Consider the following 16,529-nt stretch of genomic DNA (forward strand, 5'->3'; position numbering starts at 1 on the left):
TCTCCACGTGTTTAATTGGAATCTCTTGTGCTTCACCCATCCTGCACCTCCCGCCATGCAGTTGGCCCTGGTCTCTCCCCCAGAGCTGCTGCTCCCCTGCGGTGCCCGGACGCCTCCCGCTCGGCTCCCGAAAGCTGCGCCCCCCGGCAGCCACACACACCCCGCGCTCTGCCGGGACGGAGCCGCTCCTGGGAACTACATCTCCCGGCATGCTCCGCGCCTCGGACTACAGCTCCCGGCATGCCTCGCGTCTCGGACTACAGCTCCCGGCATGCCTCGCGTCTCGGACTACAGCCCCCGGCATGCCCCGCGGATCAGCCTTCAGCTCCCGGCATGCCCCGCGAGTCGGTGCCGCCAGGGCGAGAGGCGTCCTTGTTCGCCTCCCGCCCCTGCCGCCCCGCCTTTCCCTATCCTTTTCCTGCCGGCGGGAGGTCAAGGGTCGCTCGGGACTTCTAGCCGGAAGAGGAGCGCGGGCAGGCAGGTGGGGGGCTCCGAACCTCGGGGCGATGCGGGGCGGTGCCGTGGCTTCCTCCGCGGAGGGCGCGGCGCGGGGCGGGGCGGACGCGGCCCTCCCTCAGCCATCCCGGCTGTTCGGTTTCCGCCGCCTGGCCGCGGGTTCCGCCGGGCCGTGCTCCGCCGGGGCAGCCCGTCCCGGGGCTGCCGCGCTGGCTGAGGAGCGGCCGGGCCGGAGGCAGCTCGGGCTGTGCCGTGCGGCTCTGCACGGCTCGTAGCGGCGAGCGGCCGTGCCGGGGGTGTCACTCACCTGGGACCCAGTTCTTTGCTCTGCTGTTGTCTGGTTTCTGGTGTGTTGGCTTCAACTTTTTAAGGCTTTCTGGTGTGTCAGAGCTCTGGCCTTTCTTTCTGTCTTTCTGTCTTTCTGTCTTTCTGTCTGTCTTTCTGTCTGTCTTTCTGTCTTTCTGTCTGTCTTTCTGTCTGTCTTTCTGTCTGTCTTTCTGTCTGTCTTTCTGTCTGTCTTTCTGTCTGTCTTTCTGTCTGTCTTTCTGTCTGTCTTTCTGTCTGTCTTTCTGTCTGTCTTTCTGTCTGTCTTTCTGTCTTTTTCTGCCAGCTGGGCTGGAAACTGTAGTTGCCTGACTAACATCTCTGTGAAGCTGACAGACAATTTGTGTGGAGGAGTGGCAGCCTGTTACATGTTGTTGTTTTGGAACTGAGAAGAGCGAGGTGTATTCTTTCTTACATGTACTTTAAAATTGAATTAGCTAACTACTGAAAATGTGTTTTTCTGTAGTTTTCCAAATGGCTTCTTTTGGGTGGAAGAGAAAGATTGGTGAGAAAGTGTCAAAAGCTACTTCTCAGCAATTTGAAGCAGAAGCTGCGGATGATAAGGATGTGGCTGATGATGATGATGGTAACTGGGTGCATGCAACTAAAAGAAGAAAGGAAGCTCTTTTAGAAGACTGTGTAAAGAAAAGTAAGCAGCTGAAGGATGAAGGTGCAAGTTTGGCTGAAAATAGGAGGTACTATTGTTATCTTACTCTTTTTCGTTGACTGTTTAAGTGCTGAATGGTGTTTTAATCCTGTCTCTATAAACACTAGGTAGTTTGCTAGCTTCTACATTCCCATTTTTCATATCTGGAAAAATGATAATTCTTTTCATTCTGTCTTTGCTGTCTGGTGCTAAATAAGTTGTTTCCTTTTGTGGTGTTGACAGCTGTGAAGCGAAGTCTGTATTCTGTCTCATTTTTGTGTGTTCACATAAACAAAAAATGATAGAGGGAGCTGAGAAACTGATGAGTTGTGAAAGTTGAAAGATTAGTTAAGATACAGTGAGATAAGCCGCACTGTAAGTGATGCTTTAGCTACTCTGGTAGCTGTCTCCTCTCTTGTAAATGTGTCTTTTATCTTACTAAGAGTAAGCTTATTTGCATGTGTACACTCCTGAGGCAAATACTGCTAGTGAAGTCTTAATCTGTCTAATATACAGGTTCAGATAGCTGCTATGAACATCTTCTGATGGCAGTATTGAGCCTGGCTTGAGACTTTAGCAATTTTGGAAGGTTATTGCAAAGATGGTTCCATTGTCTTGTAATGTTTCAAGCAGCAAGTACCTTTGGAGCAGGGGAAGGTAAGAAGAGGGAAAGAGGGACTATGAGTTGCATATTAACTACATAATTGGTTAGATCTCCTCTGAAAGGGGAAAAAACAGTTTCAGGAATAGTCCCCTTAAAATCTTCAGAATGCTTTACATCTAAATCTGTATCCTTACCGTACTTACATGAACAACTTCACTTCATTCATTGCTTCAGACCAAATATTTTTATTTCTGTCTTTAATTCTACCTCTGTCTTCCTTGTATTTTGCATTGGATGTTGTTTATATTTTCTCTGTGGATTTTGGTGCTTTTTGTTTCTTGTTTGTTTGTTTGTTTTTTTTGTTGTTTTTATCTATTATGTAAAGTGCAATAAATCTCTTGAACAGCAGCAAATAACCTGTATATGTTGTTTAATACAGGGAGATACAGACTGCTGCATTTATTTATTTTAATTTTTTTTGCTTTTAATATCTGAAGTTGGTTTTAGAGACTGAGTTTTCCTTTATCTGTCAGTTAGAAAACAATATAAAAGCTTAGCCCATCCAGAAGCAGCAACAGAAGGTTTTTTTGTGAATTTAGTGAGAGCTGAATCTCATCAGAAGTGCTTATGAGAGCTACTGAGAAGCACGGAATGGCTTATAACAAGTATGAGAAACAAGTAGCAACATATTATAATAAAATGCAGGTTTTGGGAGGCTTATCACGCTCTTTTGTGTTAATGCTCTTGTATCTGAGGCTTAACAGAAGTTCTAACTTGAAATGGTACATTCCATCAATTACTCTAGCACACTCTGTACAGTTTGAACATTTACGGTAGTATGGTGCTGTCTGCGCACATAACTTTCATAAAAATCTTTGTCTTGAGAAAAGATTTTGCATACATTACAGGGTAAGCTCACAATGGGAGGATTTTATTACTTAAGCAGGTGGATGGTTGATGTGCCATTATGGGGAACTTGAGAAAGCAGACTGAAAGGATTGTTTATTCTCTCTGGTTGAAAGTGGTTGCTGTAAGTGTGTTTCAGATATATATACTCTATTTTTTGAATATGCATTTGTACAATATAAGCGGACTCATGTAAATAATTAAATACTTAGATCATTTCCTGAAATATCTAAGTAAAGAAAGATCCGGGTTGGGTTGTGTAGCATTTAGGTAAAAAGATGGTATCTTTTCCATTGAATAAACTCAGAAGAAAAAGCAAAGACTGAGCACTAGAGGGTAACTAAGGTGGTACCTTAGCTGATATCACTTGTGGAGTGGAGAAAAAGGGATCCTGAGGAAAAAAAAAAAAAAAAAAAACAAAAAAAACCAAAAAACAACCAGACTTGGGAAGAAGCAGGAGTCTAAATAAAAGGAAGAATGGATAGTAATAAATTCAACTACACTTCTTATGGAAAGGAGACTTTGAGGTAATGTGCATGCTAAAATTCAGTGATGAAAGGTGAATTTTGTAAGTGGATACACTATTACTTAGGTAGAATAGTGATTACCTCCTTTATGCTTGGTTAGTCCATTAGCTTATTTTTTGTTAAGGGGAAGGCAAGTGATGGTTTTGTCTCTGTGTATGCAGGAAGTCTGTGAATGAGTGAGGTCTCTTTGACTTGTGTTTGTAAAGTGAGTCTTAGTGCTTCTCAGGGGAAGGAATAATGGAGTTCTTGGGGGTCAGAATTTGTATAGCCTGCTTTCTTTGCCCGTTGGTGCTCGAGTGGCATGAGTGAATTGTTTTGGAGGTGGCAGCCCTCTGTGGGTTTTCAGCTTTTGTGGGAGCTGCTTGATGAGTGTTTGTACCTGCTGTGTGTGCATTAATCTGTTAAGCTGAGGCTGAGACACACACACACAGAGAAGAACAACAGTGCTGAAGGAAAGTTTCTGATCCATGTTGTAGTCTTTTGTGAGATGGGAAGAAAGATGGTGAGACTACCAGAAACAGGTGTTGAACTAGATTGATTATGCAAATGGGTCTGTTATCGTGGAAGATGTGGCTTAGGAAATTCTGACCTAGAAACCTGATCAGTAGGCAGTTATGAAGATGACTTGTGAATGAGTGATCTCACTGTTAGAACAGAAAGAAAAGGCAGGTATGTGGGAGAAGTGTCACATTTGTGTGCTCTTTCAATGTGTGGGAAGGAGCAATTAAACAAATGTACAAATATACACACAGTCTTTTGGGTATCAGAATATTGTCTGTTGGTGGAAAGAATGAAGAATATTCCAGAGGATAAATTGGTTTTGCTTATATGAAATTTATAATGCTGGCTGATTATTCAACTTGAAAGACCGGTATGGCTGTGCCCATATACACTGGCATGAAAAACAGAACAAAGCCAACAATCATAATGCAGATTAGGGTGGGTGTTGTTTTTGTTTTGTTTTGTGGGGTTTTTTTGTGTGTGCATTTTTGTTTGTTTGTTTGTTTGTTTGTTTTTGTATGTTTATAGTCCTACACTGTTTTAAATCCAGTGCAATCCAAAAGGGTAAAAGTTCATGTGGTCAGCCTTAGTATCTTGAACACAGTGGTTTGTAGTTACAGTGTGTTTTGCATGGTAGGTACGTAGTCTTTGGCTGTGGACGCAAGCTTAAGAACAGGTTTAGACAAGATGTAATGTCCTCAAACATATGGCATGTAGAGAGATTAACAGCAAAGAGAAGAAAAACTTCTGTCAGACTAGTATCTTCAGTATAACTGAGTTGCAATCCTGTTTTCAAACTACGATCATTTTTGTAGCTGGTCCAGTAGGTGGAGATAGAGCTCTTTGCAATGTACCCTGAAGAGTGCAAAAACTGTTCATCTAAATACTTCGTTTTGCGAAGAGACACTCTTGGTTTTAAATTCTTATTGATTTGCATTTAATTTTTCAGTTTTGCTAAATAGAGCTTATTACTACTTCTCGCGTCTGGTGATATTAATTTATGATTCCATGGTTACACTAAAAATATCTCTGTCTCTAAAGCTGGTACAGGTCTGGGAAGATTGTGTTTTCAGCTGGTACATGCATGTTTTGTCTGAGCTTGTAGAGATTAACCTACGTTAAAATAAATGGTTGCATCACTTGATATCACTTGATGTGGCAGATGCCCCCTCCCTGGGAACATTCCAGGCCAGGCTGGATGGGGCTCTGAGCAACCTGATCTAGTTGAAGATGTCCCTGCTCATTGCAGGGGTTGGATGAGGTGACCTTTGAAGGTCCATTCCAACCCAAATGATTCTGCAGTTCTGTGATTCTACGATTCTGTGATTCTACGATTTCGTGAGTAAATTGGACTGATTAATAACATTTTATCCCTTGGCTTTTCCAGTAGAATATTTAAAAAGGACATCGCAAAGTGTTATGAGACCAGATAATAGGTCAATTTTCGTGAATCTATCTACTTTTCTAAAGGAATTAATCTTTGAGAATTAATTCCGTTTTCTAACATGTTTCTAAAAAATGGGCTTCTGTCAAGTGCTCCTTATTCCGCATTTTAGCAGTTGAGACTTTTTTCCCCTGATGCTAATAGGCTAACATCACTTCCACGTGTGTCATTTGTGGTTCCTTAGCTACATAAGCTGTCACTGAGTTTGTCTTTCTGAGTAGACATTGTAAAGTGAGGCACCACTCCTTTAAAATGTGTTGTAAGCATAGTGATAAGTGTTAACCGGGGGGGGGGGGGGGGGGGGGGGGGCGGGGGGGAACTAAGCAGATTCAGCAGGTAGAGCATTAGAGTAATACCAACTTAAATTAAGTTGAAAAACCTTTCTGTCATGTTCTTATAATGTTTGCATTTGTTCAGTTTACCTGTGTCTTACAGGGCTACGTTATGATAAACTTTTGATGACTAATAAATTATGAAAGTGCTAAAGTAATAAAATTGCTAACAGGGCAAAGATAATTGTGTTGAAATTGCCTTTTGATTTTCAGTCAATATAACTAATGTTACTTACTTAATACAGTGTTAATAAAGAGACTTCCCAGAAGATCCAACAGCTATCTTTGGCACAAACATTTCAGCAGTTTAATAGGCTGAGGTTTAATAGGCTGAGTTACCTTATGGAGAAGTGGGGCATGTTAGAGAGAAGAAAGGTTCAGGAGAGCTGGTTGCATTTTTTTCAAGTTGTCTCCTGGAAGCTTGAGAATGGTTCATCCTGTAGAGGAGGAAACCAAGAAGAGGTGATAGGAGCCCTGCATGAGTGTACAGGGAGCTCCTGACAAAATCCAAACATAAAAGCTTAAGAACAGTACAAGAGGTGGGAGCAAGGTCTTGTGACCCAGGAAGACCACAGCAACCCTGTCTGAATATGCAGGGATGGGATCTGGAAAGCCAAAGCCCACGTGGAGTTGAATCTGGTGAGGGATGTGAAGGGAAACAAGAAGAGCTTCTGCAGCTGCATTGGCGGCAAAACAAAGACTGGGAAAAATGTGGGTCTTCTGCTGCATGGGGTGGAGAATCGAGTGACAAAGGGTGCAGAACAGGCCAAGGTACTCAATGTTGTCTTTGTTGATAAGACTTGCCTTCAGGAACCCCAGGCCCATGATACCAGAGGGAAGGTCTAGAGCAAGAAAGACTTACCCATGGTGTTGCAACCCTCTGATCGTCTTGGTGGCACTCCTCTGGACCCTCTCTCACAGGTCCGTATCTTTCCTGTATTGAGGACCACAGAGCTGGATGCAGTACTGCAGGAATATTTAACGATGTAGAGTATGTTACTGGAATTGAAGAAGCATTAAAAAAAAATTGGTTCTTAAATTTCATCAACATATGTGAATTTTTATGTATATATTAATATTTCTATATAGGGGAATGATGTGTGACAGTTACTTTCTTCTGTCCCGATGCATGTGAAGTTACTGGAAAATAATTAATACTTACTTTTACAGGTCATTAAAAAAATTGAATTTTATTCATAGTAAACAGTAGGATAGGAATTGATAGTTTCTGAATTTTTACACTGCTATCTGCTTCTATTGCTTCTGTTTAATTCCTAGCACTTTTTCCAGGTGGATTTTGTATATGTCCAAACAGAATATTTGCATCTAATCCTGGAACAACTCTTTATTACTAATTGAGGAACCATAAAGAACTACATAACATAATGGATTGTAGAAATATCTAAATATTGTTCTCTTATTATTTTTATTTCTGTTACTTATCGTGACAATTTTTTACATCTAATTTTTATCACTCATTGTCATAGCTGTGCTTTAAAATTAATTCAAGAAACATTGGAAAGCACTTGTGCTGGCATATTTCTAGCTTTGTAAATGAAAAATAAATAGAGTTACTTAGTCTTTTTTTTTTTTTTTTTTTTTAGCTTTATTCTTTTGACAGTCTGTGTTTTTCTTTGATGCATGTATGCTCTTCAGACTTTGAGATATTCTTCCTTACAACCTTTTGCTGCATATGAGGGATAGATAATAAGTGCTAACAGCAGGGTGCACCTGGTGTGTTTTCATTTCTTCTTAAGTGCTGAGTTAAGATGAAATGGTTCACTGTGAGTTTCTCTACAGTTGGCTGGCTTGTTTTCAGAGTTGACCTCCAAAACCGTCTTAGTTCCTTTTCTCTTCCTGCATGTTACTGTTATAAACTGTCTGGGACAGGGCCCGTCTTTTAAAACAGTAGATGTGGTGGGAGTAGAACCAGCACTATCATCATCCTGCAGAAGCTAGTTTCTGCTAGCAGGTCTGTACTGGTGAATGGTGGCTAGAGGTCCTTTTAAACACTTTAACTTGCTAGATAGACTTTTGCATCAAATAACATGTTACTTGGGCTAAGAGATTTTGCCCCTAACTTCAGTTAGACATTTTAATAATGCAGCTTTTAAATGTAGAGAATGATATAGTTTGTGTGCATAGTATAAGACAATTTAGAGAAATCTAGATTAGATTAATAATCTGAGCAATTTTCACAGAAAAATAGGACCTGGGGCCTTTTCCACATCCTTTGCTCGATAGACACTGGCAAGAGTTGCTCCGTAGTACAGCTGGCACAGTGTTCCGGACTCCCTGTATTAATGACATTGTGTATTGCAACTTCTATACTGCAAAATGTGATGGTATTTCTTTTTTTAAACTCACAATTTTGTGGTTTTGTTTATTGTCCGGATCTACTGTTAAATACACCTAGTTGGTTTTACTTGAATAATAAAACCTTTGTATTTAGAATGAATTTTTTCATAATATCATTTCTCTTCATAGAAGAAGCTACAGGGGAAAAATAAAGTGGTTTCCTAATTTAATACCTTGTCCAGTTGCTTTTAAAGCCTAGTTACTGTTGCTGACAATAATACTCCCCACCACCCCTTTTGCTTCAACTGCCGTTATGGTTCATGGTATTTAATTTTGAAACAGTAATTCAATATCACCTTCATGATCCCCATAGAACATGGTGTGTACCTGTTGTCCGTATCTTCTAAAATAAAAATGTGCTGAATTTAAGAGATCATGATTGCCCATCGACTTTTGTTTCAGTACTTTTCTAAAGGAGAAGGATATGACAGTACGTTTTGTTACAAAGATCTTAGTTTCTATACCATGTCAACTTGTTTTCTAGTTCCCTAAATTGTTTCCTCCACATTTTGTGGCATATCATGAAAGTATCATTAAACTGGAAAGGATGTTTGGCAGTATAGGCTCAGAATAAAAACTCTTTAGAAACAGTGTCTTGTTCAGTCGGGTCTTTTGAAGGGTTAGGTCAAAATAGCAGGGAGGGAAAATCAAGAGTAGTACTTTTCTTTTGGAAATATTTGATGTTATAGGACTACTACCTGTTTGAGACTTGACTTCACACCACAATGTACTATAACAAAATAACTAGTAAGGGTCTTGTACACTAACATGTGGTAATCAAATTAATAAATTATTTGATTGTGGGATGTGACTTTCTCTATTACTTTGTCCTGTCCTGTCCACTCATTTACATGGGCATTAACTATTTAATAATTTTTGTAGACAATTGTTAAATTAAATCAGGACCGAGTTAATTGAAAGCAGGGACTGGTATACATGCTACCTATATTTGGTTGTTCACAAGTCAAGCATCCAGTCAAAGGCTGCAGTTCTATCGCTAGTTAAACTGATTTCAGCTAGGGTCAATGTGAGCTAACTCTCCTGCTCTATAACTTTGATCCCTTTGTAATGATCCCTTTTTTTTGTTTTGCCTTGGGAGGGAGCCACCTCAGTGTATCAGTGTGTGACTGGAATGGAGAAGAAGCCTAGCTGGAAAATAGCCTCTTTCCAGTTGCTGGTTCTGATCTGGTTCACAAGTGCTTTTGCCAAAATAGGCAGGAAAACAGATATTAGTATCTAAGTGGCCAAATAGAATGTGTCTAGTTCTCCTGCCGTGTCACTGGACCATGACAAAATTACTCTTAGTTCGTAAGGGACTGTGCTAATATGTAATATGTGGAACAGTTATTTTCCATAATATTAGCAGTACGTGGGGGTAGGTACAGAGAGGGTCATAAAACAACAAAGTTGTTAACATATTCCCCAGTACTTCTGGTAAACCGTATTACATATATGAAACAGGTGATAGGCATTGTACATTTTTCTTACTAAAGTAATATGCGTGACCAATGCATCCATCCCAATCTCAAGAGAAGAATCACAGTGTCAATATGCTCAATTTTCTAATACCATAGATACCGTAAGCCAAAAGTTTTAGACAAAGAACTATACCTTTCTACCTCTGGATAGTGCCTGATGCACTAATACCATGTGACAGACATAATCCTCTTTCTTACTTTCTGAAAAACAGTCATAGAAATATTGTTTTCATGAAGAAGTTGAAGTTTGCTGTTTTGAAACCTGTTCAAACTGATTATTTTTATGTGCTGCCATTCTTAGTGCGTATTGGACATGTTTCCTCACCAGTCTGTAGAGTTTTACTGGCTCTGACAGCCAAGTGGCAGATCTTAAGAAACATTGTTTGTTTTGTCTTTGATCTGTCCACTGGTAATAAAAATCTAATGTAGCAGACTGTGACTTACAAGCTTTTTGTCTTCTGCAAAACTTAAGAAATGACAGTTCAGACAAAATGCAGTTCATAACTGTAGATTTTGTTTTTAAACAAGGTTCTTTGGATAAGAGATGTTGGCAGTGAGTAATGGCTTGGATTCAGCTGGCTCTACAAACCTATTTTACTGTTAAAAATGGAAGACACCTGTTAAATGTGTTAAATTGCATAAACTTATTAAAAGGAGTTCTGCAGCCTGGGCTTCTCTGTAGGAAGTTGTATTTGTCTGGAAGCTTTAAGACAAGCTTTCCTTTTCCTGACATTTGGCTCTTTGGTGATAATAAATTCACCCCCAGTGGGTTTGGATGTTGACCTGAATGTTTTTAATTGTCTTTAGTCTGTCAGTGAAACTCTTCTGTTTGTCAGAAGGTTAACTTTCTTTGGTATTGCTCACACATAACTTATTTTCCTAGAGCCCTCAGTACAGGCAAGACATGGACTCATTGGAGGTGGTCCAGAGGAGGCCACAAAAATGATCAGAAGGCTGGAACAGCTCTGCTGTGAGGACAGGCTGAGAGAGTTGGGGTTGTTCAGCCTGGAGAAGAGAAGGCTCCAGGGAGACCTTATTTTAGCCTTTTGGTACTTAACAGGAGCCTCTAAGAAAGATGGAGACAGACTTTTTAGGCAGGGCCTGTTACAATAGGACAAGTGGTAATGGTTTTAAACTAAAGGAAGAGAGATTCAGGTTAAACACGAGGAAGACGTTTCTTACAATGATGGTGGTGAAATACTGGCCTAGGTTGCCCAGAGAGGTGGTAGATGCCACATCCCTGGAGACATTTCAGGCCAGGCTGGATGGGGCTCTGAGCAACCTGATCTGGTTGAAGATGTCTCTGCTCATTGCAGGGGGGCTGGACGAGATGAGCTTTTAAGGTCCCTTCCAACCCGAACCATTCTATGATTCTGTGATTCTGCGAGTATGTGTTCTAAAATAGAATTGTAGTTCAGTGAAGTATTTCAATTTTCATTCAAAGAGCATTTCTGATTTGAATTTGATTAGTATTTATTGAGACTTCAAAAAGGACTTAAATAGGGGCTTAATAAAGAGAGGGGTTGTATAAAGCATTGTGAGGGATAGGATCACATTTTCAGATTGAAATAAGTTTCCCAGTATAGAAAACAGATTTTGTTTTAGTCAGCCCTTGCTAGACCATTTTTCTCTCCCTGCCGTATTAAAAAATGTTTGTAGAGCTCTCAGAATGAGGGTGATAGGAAGCTATTTGCTGAAGACACCTTTTTTTAAACAATGCTTTCAGTTTCACAACTGTCACAAGATTTGTCTTGTTTAGTAAAGTCAGGACTGTGAACTTCTTCAAGGTCCAAACATATACTTAAGATGTTAAAGTGTATCTGTCATGTGAAACCATTTACAGTATAGTGGTGTCATTGCAACCTAAACAAAGCTCTTTTCTTTGTGTTTGAAGCCAAATGGAGAATTACACTGGCGAGCTGGTTGATGTTGTAAAACAAGCTAATGTTTGGACAGGTCATAACCTGGATTAGATTTAAGAAGCAAAAGATTTTATACTAGTGCAAAGCAGGGGCAAGAAAATGAGACTGAGGTAAGGAGAGTGCGCACTGACGTTTGACAACTCGCTTAGAATGACTCTACAACTTTGTTCAGACATTTGTATTTGCCTTTCAAAAATGTGGCAGAATTCCAGTACTTCTGTATTGTGGGTGGAATTGAATGAATGAGGTTTCAGAAATTATTTATTTTAGTAGCTGATTTATTTTGTGGGATTCAAAGTGAGAAAGGAATTCTAAGCAATACTCAAAAAAAAATTAGAAGCTTTGTTGACATACAGAATGAAAGAAATATTAAAATTAAAATTAGAATAAGAAATATTAAACGATCATAATTAATTTACAGAATAAATTGCTGTCATAAAACCAAAAGTAGTTTTATGTGAGTTAATACTGTAAACAACTGTTACCTGGAACATTGTGTAAGTAGGGGAGGAATCTTTGTGACTTTTTTCTCTGTAATTTGTAGTTTTTTAATGTATTTCAACTTATTGTGAAGGTGTGCAAGTTGAGTTTTGTTCATCATATTCTGATAATAAATTGAGATTGAGAAAAGCTGGAAAAAAAACCCCACCAAGATAAGTAAATTTGATTGATGCTCTCAGAGTTTCTGAATAACTTTTGTTAAATCGAGGAAGAGGGTTTGTAGAAAGATGAGGCTTTTGCAAGCCAGACTTAAATATGTTAGTCTAATCAGTGGGATCCACCTAATGTTTACAGAGAGAAGGTATTACACTAAATTATGTATGTTAAAGGGCACATTTTTATAATTGAGTCCTGAATCCTTACTCCAGATGCAACACTGAAGCTATCAAGCTTTGATTGCTTCTTTTTTTTCCTTCAGAAGAAGAGATCTTCCACTTCACAGATACATTACAGCTGTGTGCATTATTGCAACAAACTAGTGTCTGTTGTCCTGTTTACTTTTGTGAAAATGTGTTGTAAATCTATGGGTAGTGTAATGGAAAGAGAGTCCTTCCAGGACTCAAAAGATTCTTTCTGGATGTTGCCTGCTGGGGGGAGTACAGGATTTGTGTCACAAAATAAGAGGAAGAATTAACTTTAGAAGTTAGGATTTAGAAGCATAGGGTACTGTGGACTAAATGGCTTAAATATTGCTATCCAGTAATTAACGTAGATAAAAACATCTGAAATATTACTCTTCTGTGAATCTTTAATGTTTTATTTTGTATCTCATACTCTGCTATGGGAAAAATTGAAGGAGATGGTTCAAACAGTTCTTGTGGTTACTCTCTTTAGACAGGCACTATTATGTGTATGCAAAGTCACAGTGCCAACAAAAATCATCAGTCTGAATCTATTGATTTTTGTAAGGTTGCTTATCAGTAGAAACATAAGAGCATTGTGACTAACTTAGCTCTGTCATGGAAACTGGAGCACAAACTTGCCTCATCTGTCCCTTTACAGAACATTTTTGCATAGTGATGCTGAGACTCACCATGCCATCTCTGCAGGGCTAGTAGTGAGAGTTCCCACTCTTCTTGCCACTTTAATGTGTGTGATTGGCGTGGTAAGTCATCTTGGGATTTAGAAGAGTTTGATACATTTCCTTAGTTCTGCATGGTGACATCCAGTCTTTATACAATCTGTGTCTGTGTGTATTATGTCCTTGTAGGCAGATTGTACTGTTTGTTACACATCTATATTTAACTTATTTCAGGAGACTTTGTTTTTGCTGACTAGTATTTGTATTGGTACTTCATAGTCATTTTACATCAGTACCTTCTAATTGTTTCAGCTGTGTGGAGAGGTTTATTGGGTACCTGCCTACTTATTGGTATTTTCATGAAAAATAAATTAAAATTGCCCTTTAAGGCTCAAAATGCCATAGAGAATTACATGTTTCTTCTGTATTTATCTCTTTGTTTTTGTATAACTTCTGTCCTTATTACTGTGATGTCGACATCAGCAAAGATTGTAAAGAGGCCAGAGGCAATAAAGGAAATGAAGGGGAATTACATTGTTAGTACAGATAACAAGAGCATGTCAACTAGATGAAATGGAACTGCTCAGAATAGAATGTGAACAGAATATTGCTTTTTGTGTATCATCTTTTTCCAAAATGTTTTGCCCTGTTAATACCCTACTCTTAAGCATATTTTGGCAATAAGTCGTTTTGAGAAAGATAGAGAAATACTGTCATCCAGATCACAGAAACTTTTTTGATGCCGTTGACAACTTTTGACTTCTTGGCCTACTTTCCATGACTGATTTCTGAGAACCAGCAGGATCGTACCATGAGGTAAGAGAGACAGAGCTGTCAGCCATCTGTGGACAAATAATTAAAAGATTAGGGTTAAATGCCTACTCAACTAAGAAGAAAACAGATGGTAGCCATATTTTAACTTTAGTACTATGTTTCTGAAGGCTGTCTGAACAAAGAATTTTTAAGAGAGGAATATGACCTCAGAAGTGCTTCAAATGCAGCGTAACAGTTTTTCTTCTACATTTTTGTTCCTGCTGCTTTCAGAGGAACTACTGTTGAAACTATTTTGAGGAACTAAAGCTTTGTATTTAAAACATCATTTCAGCAGTAAAAAATACATTACTGCTCTGTGGATACTTAAAATATTATAACTATTGCAACATCTGATACTTGATATTTATTAATTTGCAGCTTTTGTTTAAGGATACTAGAACAGTGAGTTGATTTTACTGAAACTGTACAATTATGTCTCTTTTGAAGCTTGGAAGGTTATGATGCTCTGTTCTTATTGCTTAAATAATAAAATGGCAGGTTCAGGAGTAATAAAATTTGTATTCCTGCTGTTGATTTGAATTTCCATGTGTAAACCTCAGTTCTAGCCATGTATCTCACTGTTTATTTTGGCTTCTTACAGGGCTCTCTCCCGTAAAATGACAGTCAATAACCACTTAATTGAAGAAAGCATGATAAATTCTTCCAGTTCTTGTCCTCCACTCTGTACGTTATCCTGATGTCTTAAGTTAACAGTTTGTAGAGAGAAATTTTGCTATTAACCAGTCTGACTTAAGAATTACACTACAAAGTTCTCAATGCTACCACAAATAATTAAACTTAGCTTGGTCTTGTAAAATAAAATTGCACTTACTTTGACTCTTAAGTGTTTTTGTAGGATCATTTACAAAGATAAGGAGGTCCTTGTAATTAGTAATGTAGTTATGTGAGGTTGTGACAGTCTTTATGATGTAATCGTATTGCAGCTAAGTAAATTCCTCTGTGTTATATGAATTTTATATCACATCTGTATTTTCAGGGAAAATACAAAGTAGCAGTGCCAGGTCTAGGGAGATTCTGTTTAGAGGCCAGAAAGGAAACTGTAGAACATCCAGTCTCTAGAATTTTTCATGCAATTGGCATGTTTAACTAAGGTTTTGTTTGGTAATATGCAACTTGTTTGGGTTTTTCATGAATATGAAGATTTTTTTTAAAAGAAAATGTGCTTTGGTCTAGCTTCAACTAGTGCTTGTCAATCAACTGTAGAAGTCTATGTGAGTGGGAGTTGAAGTAATTATTTCATGTTTGAAGAATGAAGACAAGCATATGCTCACACACACCTTCCAAAGCCCTCTGTGAGGACAAAGGCCTGAAATCACACAGATGAATAGCGTGGCTGTACAAGGCACAGGAAGGAAAGTGGCCATTAGTCAGCAGCAAGATAATTGATTGATTAGCATCCAGTGGTGTTGTGTTTGTATAGCAAATTTTCTTGTCTCCTTATAGATAAGTGCAGTATCTGAGTGGGGTGGACTGTGAAGAAGAGTATAAATTAAAGGCAGCAGAGCTTTCAGCTCACCATTCAATATAAAATGTGTTTGTGAAAGACACTTAGGGCACAGTGTCAAGTGTAGGCACTGTTAATTCTCTGTTGTTACCTAGTACTCTGTGGCATCTACTCCTCTGCCATTTGTCATTAAAACTATTTACTGTGGTGTGTACCAATCCCGAGTCTCAATAAAATAACTGTGAAGTAGCAGTGAGTGATTTTTTATGAGATTGCTTTTTCATGCTGCATGTGAGGAAATGAAATGTTATTCCCATGTGAGACAGGATGTCACTGTTTGAGACAATACTAGCATCCTGATTTTCTGGCTTTTGCTTTGGCATATTAGTTACAAGATCATCTTTCTCCAACGTTGGATTTCATACCTTTTCTTTGAAAAGGGTAGTTTCAAAAATGTATATGCCTAATAAATGCAGTGATAAAAAGTGTCCATGTTTACATATCTGGCTGAAATAAAATTTGGGAAAATGACAACTGGAACTTATGTCAAACTTGATTTTATAGTTTAGCGTGAAGATAGGTGGTAATTGCTTTAGGTGTGTGATAAAGTGATATTTCCAATGTGTTCCTCTGCGGAAGCTCCTAAGTGAAATAAGTGTCTTTGAAATATTTGTGTAGCTGTTAAATTTTGTGGTATATCCAGTTGATTATTCGTAACAGAACTTTGTATTTGCTGTGTAGGAAAGAATTCTGTTGTATAAATCTAACTTATTTTCACTATGTGCACTACTAGTGTCCAGGTGTCAATGACCTGATATTGAGGAGTCTGATATGTGCAAGAATAGTAACTGATGAATACTTACGCTTTGAAATTATGTGCATACTGTTTTACCCCATGGTAAATTCAGTATAATTTACCTACTCGGAAGGCAATTACAGCAAGTTTATCTCTCCTTTACTCTGGGGCAAGAACATGTGTATGGTCATGTGCCACTGAAGGACTGTCAGGCACCTCTTCACCTGTGGTAATTAGGGTAGCCTTGCCTAAATCAGCCTGTTAGATTAAAATGTTTTATTGGAAGTATTAGTAGATAGTAAAGGTTTTAACTTACTCCCTCCATAATCAGAAATAACATGTGACACTTTATTTACCATAAAATAGCTATGCTTTTGAACTTCAGTAATGATTCATCAGTAGTTTTAGAATTGTGTACAGTTAAAAAAAAAGTTG

The 16,529-nt window shown here is 38.7% G+C and overlaps 1 protein-coding gene across 3 annotated transcripts in view; it reads left to right on the top strand.

Moving 5' to 3' along the window:
* The first annotated feature begins 337 nt into the window (after positions 1-337).
* The window catches only part of TTC33 (tetratricopeptide repeat domain 33), a 34,349-nt gene continuing 18,157 nt past the window's right edge, over positions 338-16,529 (top strand). The window contains exons 1-2 of one of the 3 annotated variants that reach the window (XM_065860818.2): positions 338-477; positions 1,247-1,475. In XM_065860818.2, the coding sequence (XP_065716890.1) occupies positions 1,255-1,475 (221 nt within the window). In that variant the 5' untranslated portion in view covers positions 338-477; positions 1,247-1,254. Of the gene's footprint in view, positions 482-628; positions 804-1,246; positions 1,476-16,529 lie in introns of those variants that run through there. The other 2 variants (XM_065860815.2, XM_065860816.2) reach the window with 2 other exon arrangements.

The sequence above is a fragment of the Patagioenas fasciata genome, chromosome Z, assembly GCF_037038585.1.
Source record: "Patagioenas fasciata isolate bPatFas1 chromosome Z, bPatFas1.hap1, whole genome shotgun sequence".
NCBI lineage: Eukaryota > Metazoa > Chordata > Aves > Columbiformes > Columbidae > Patagioenas > Patagioenas fasciata.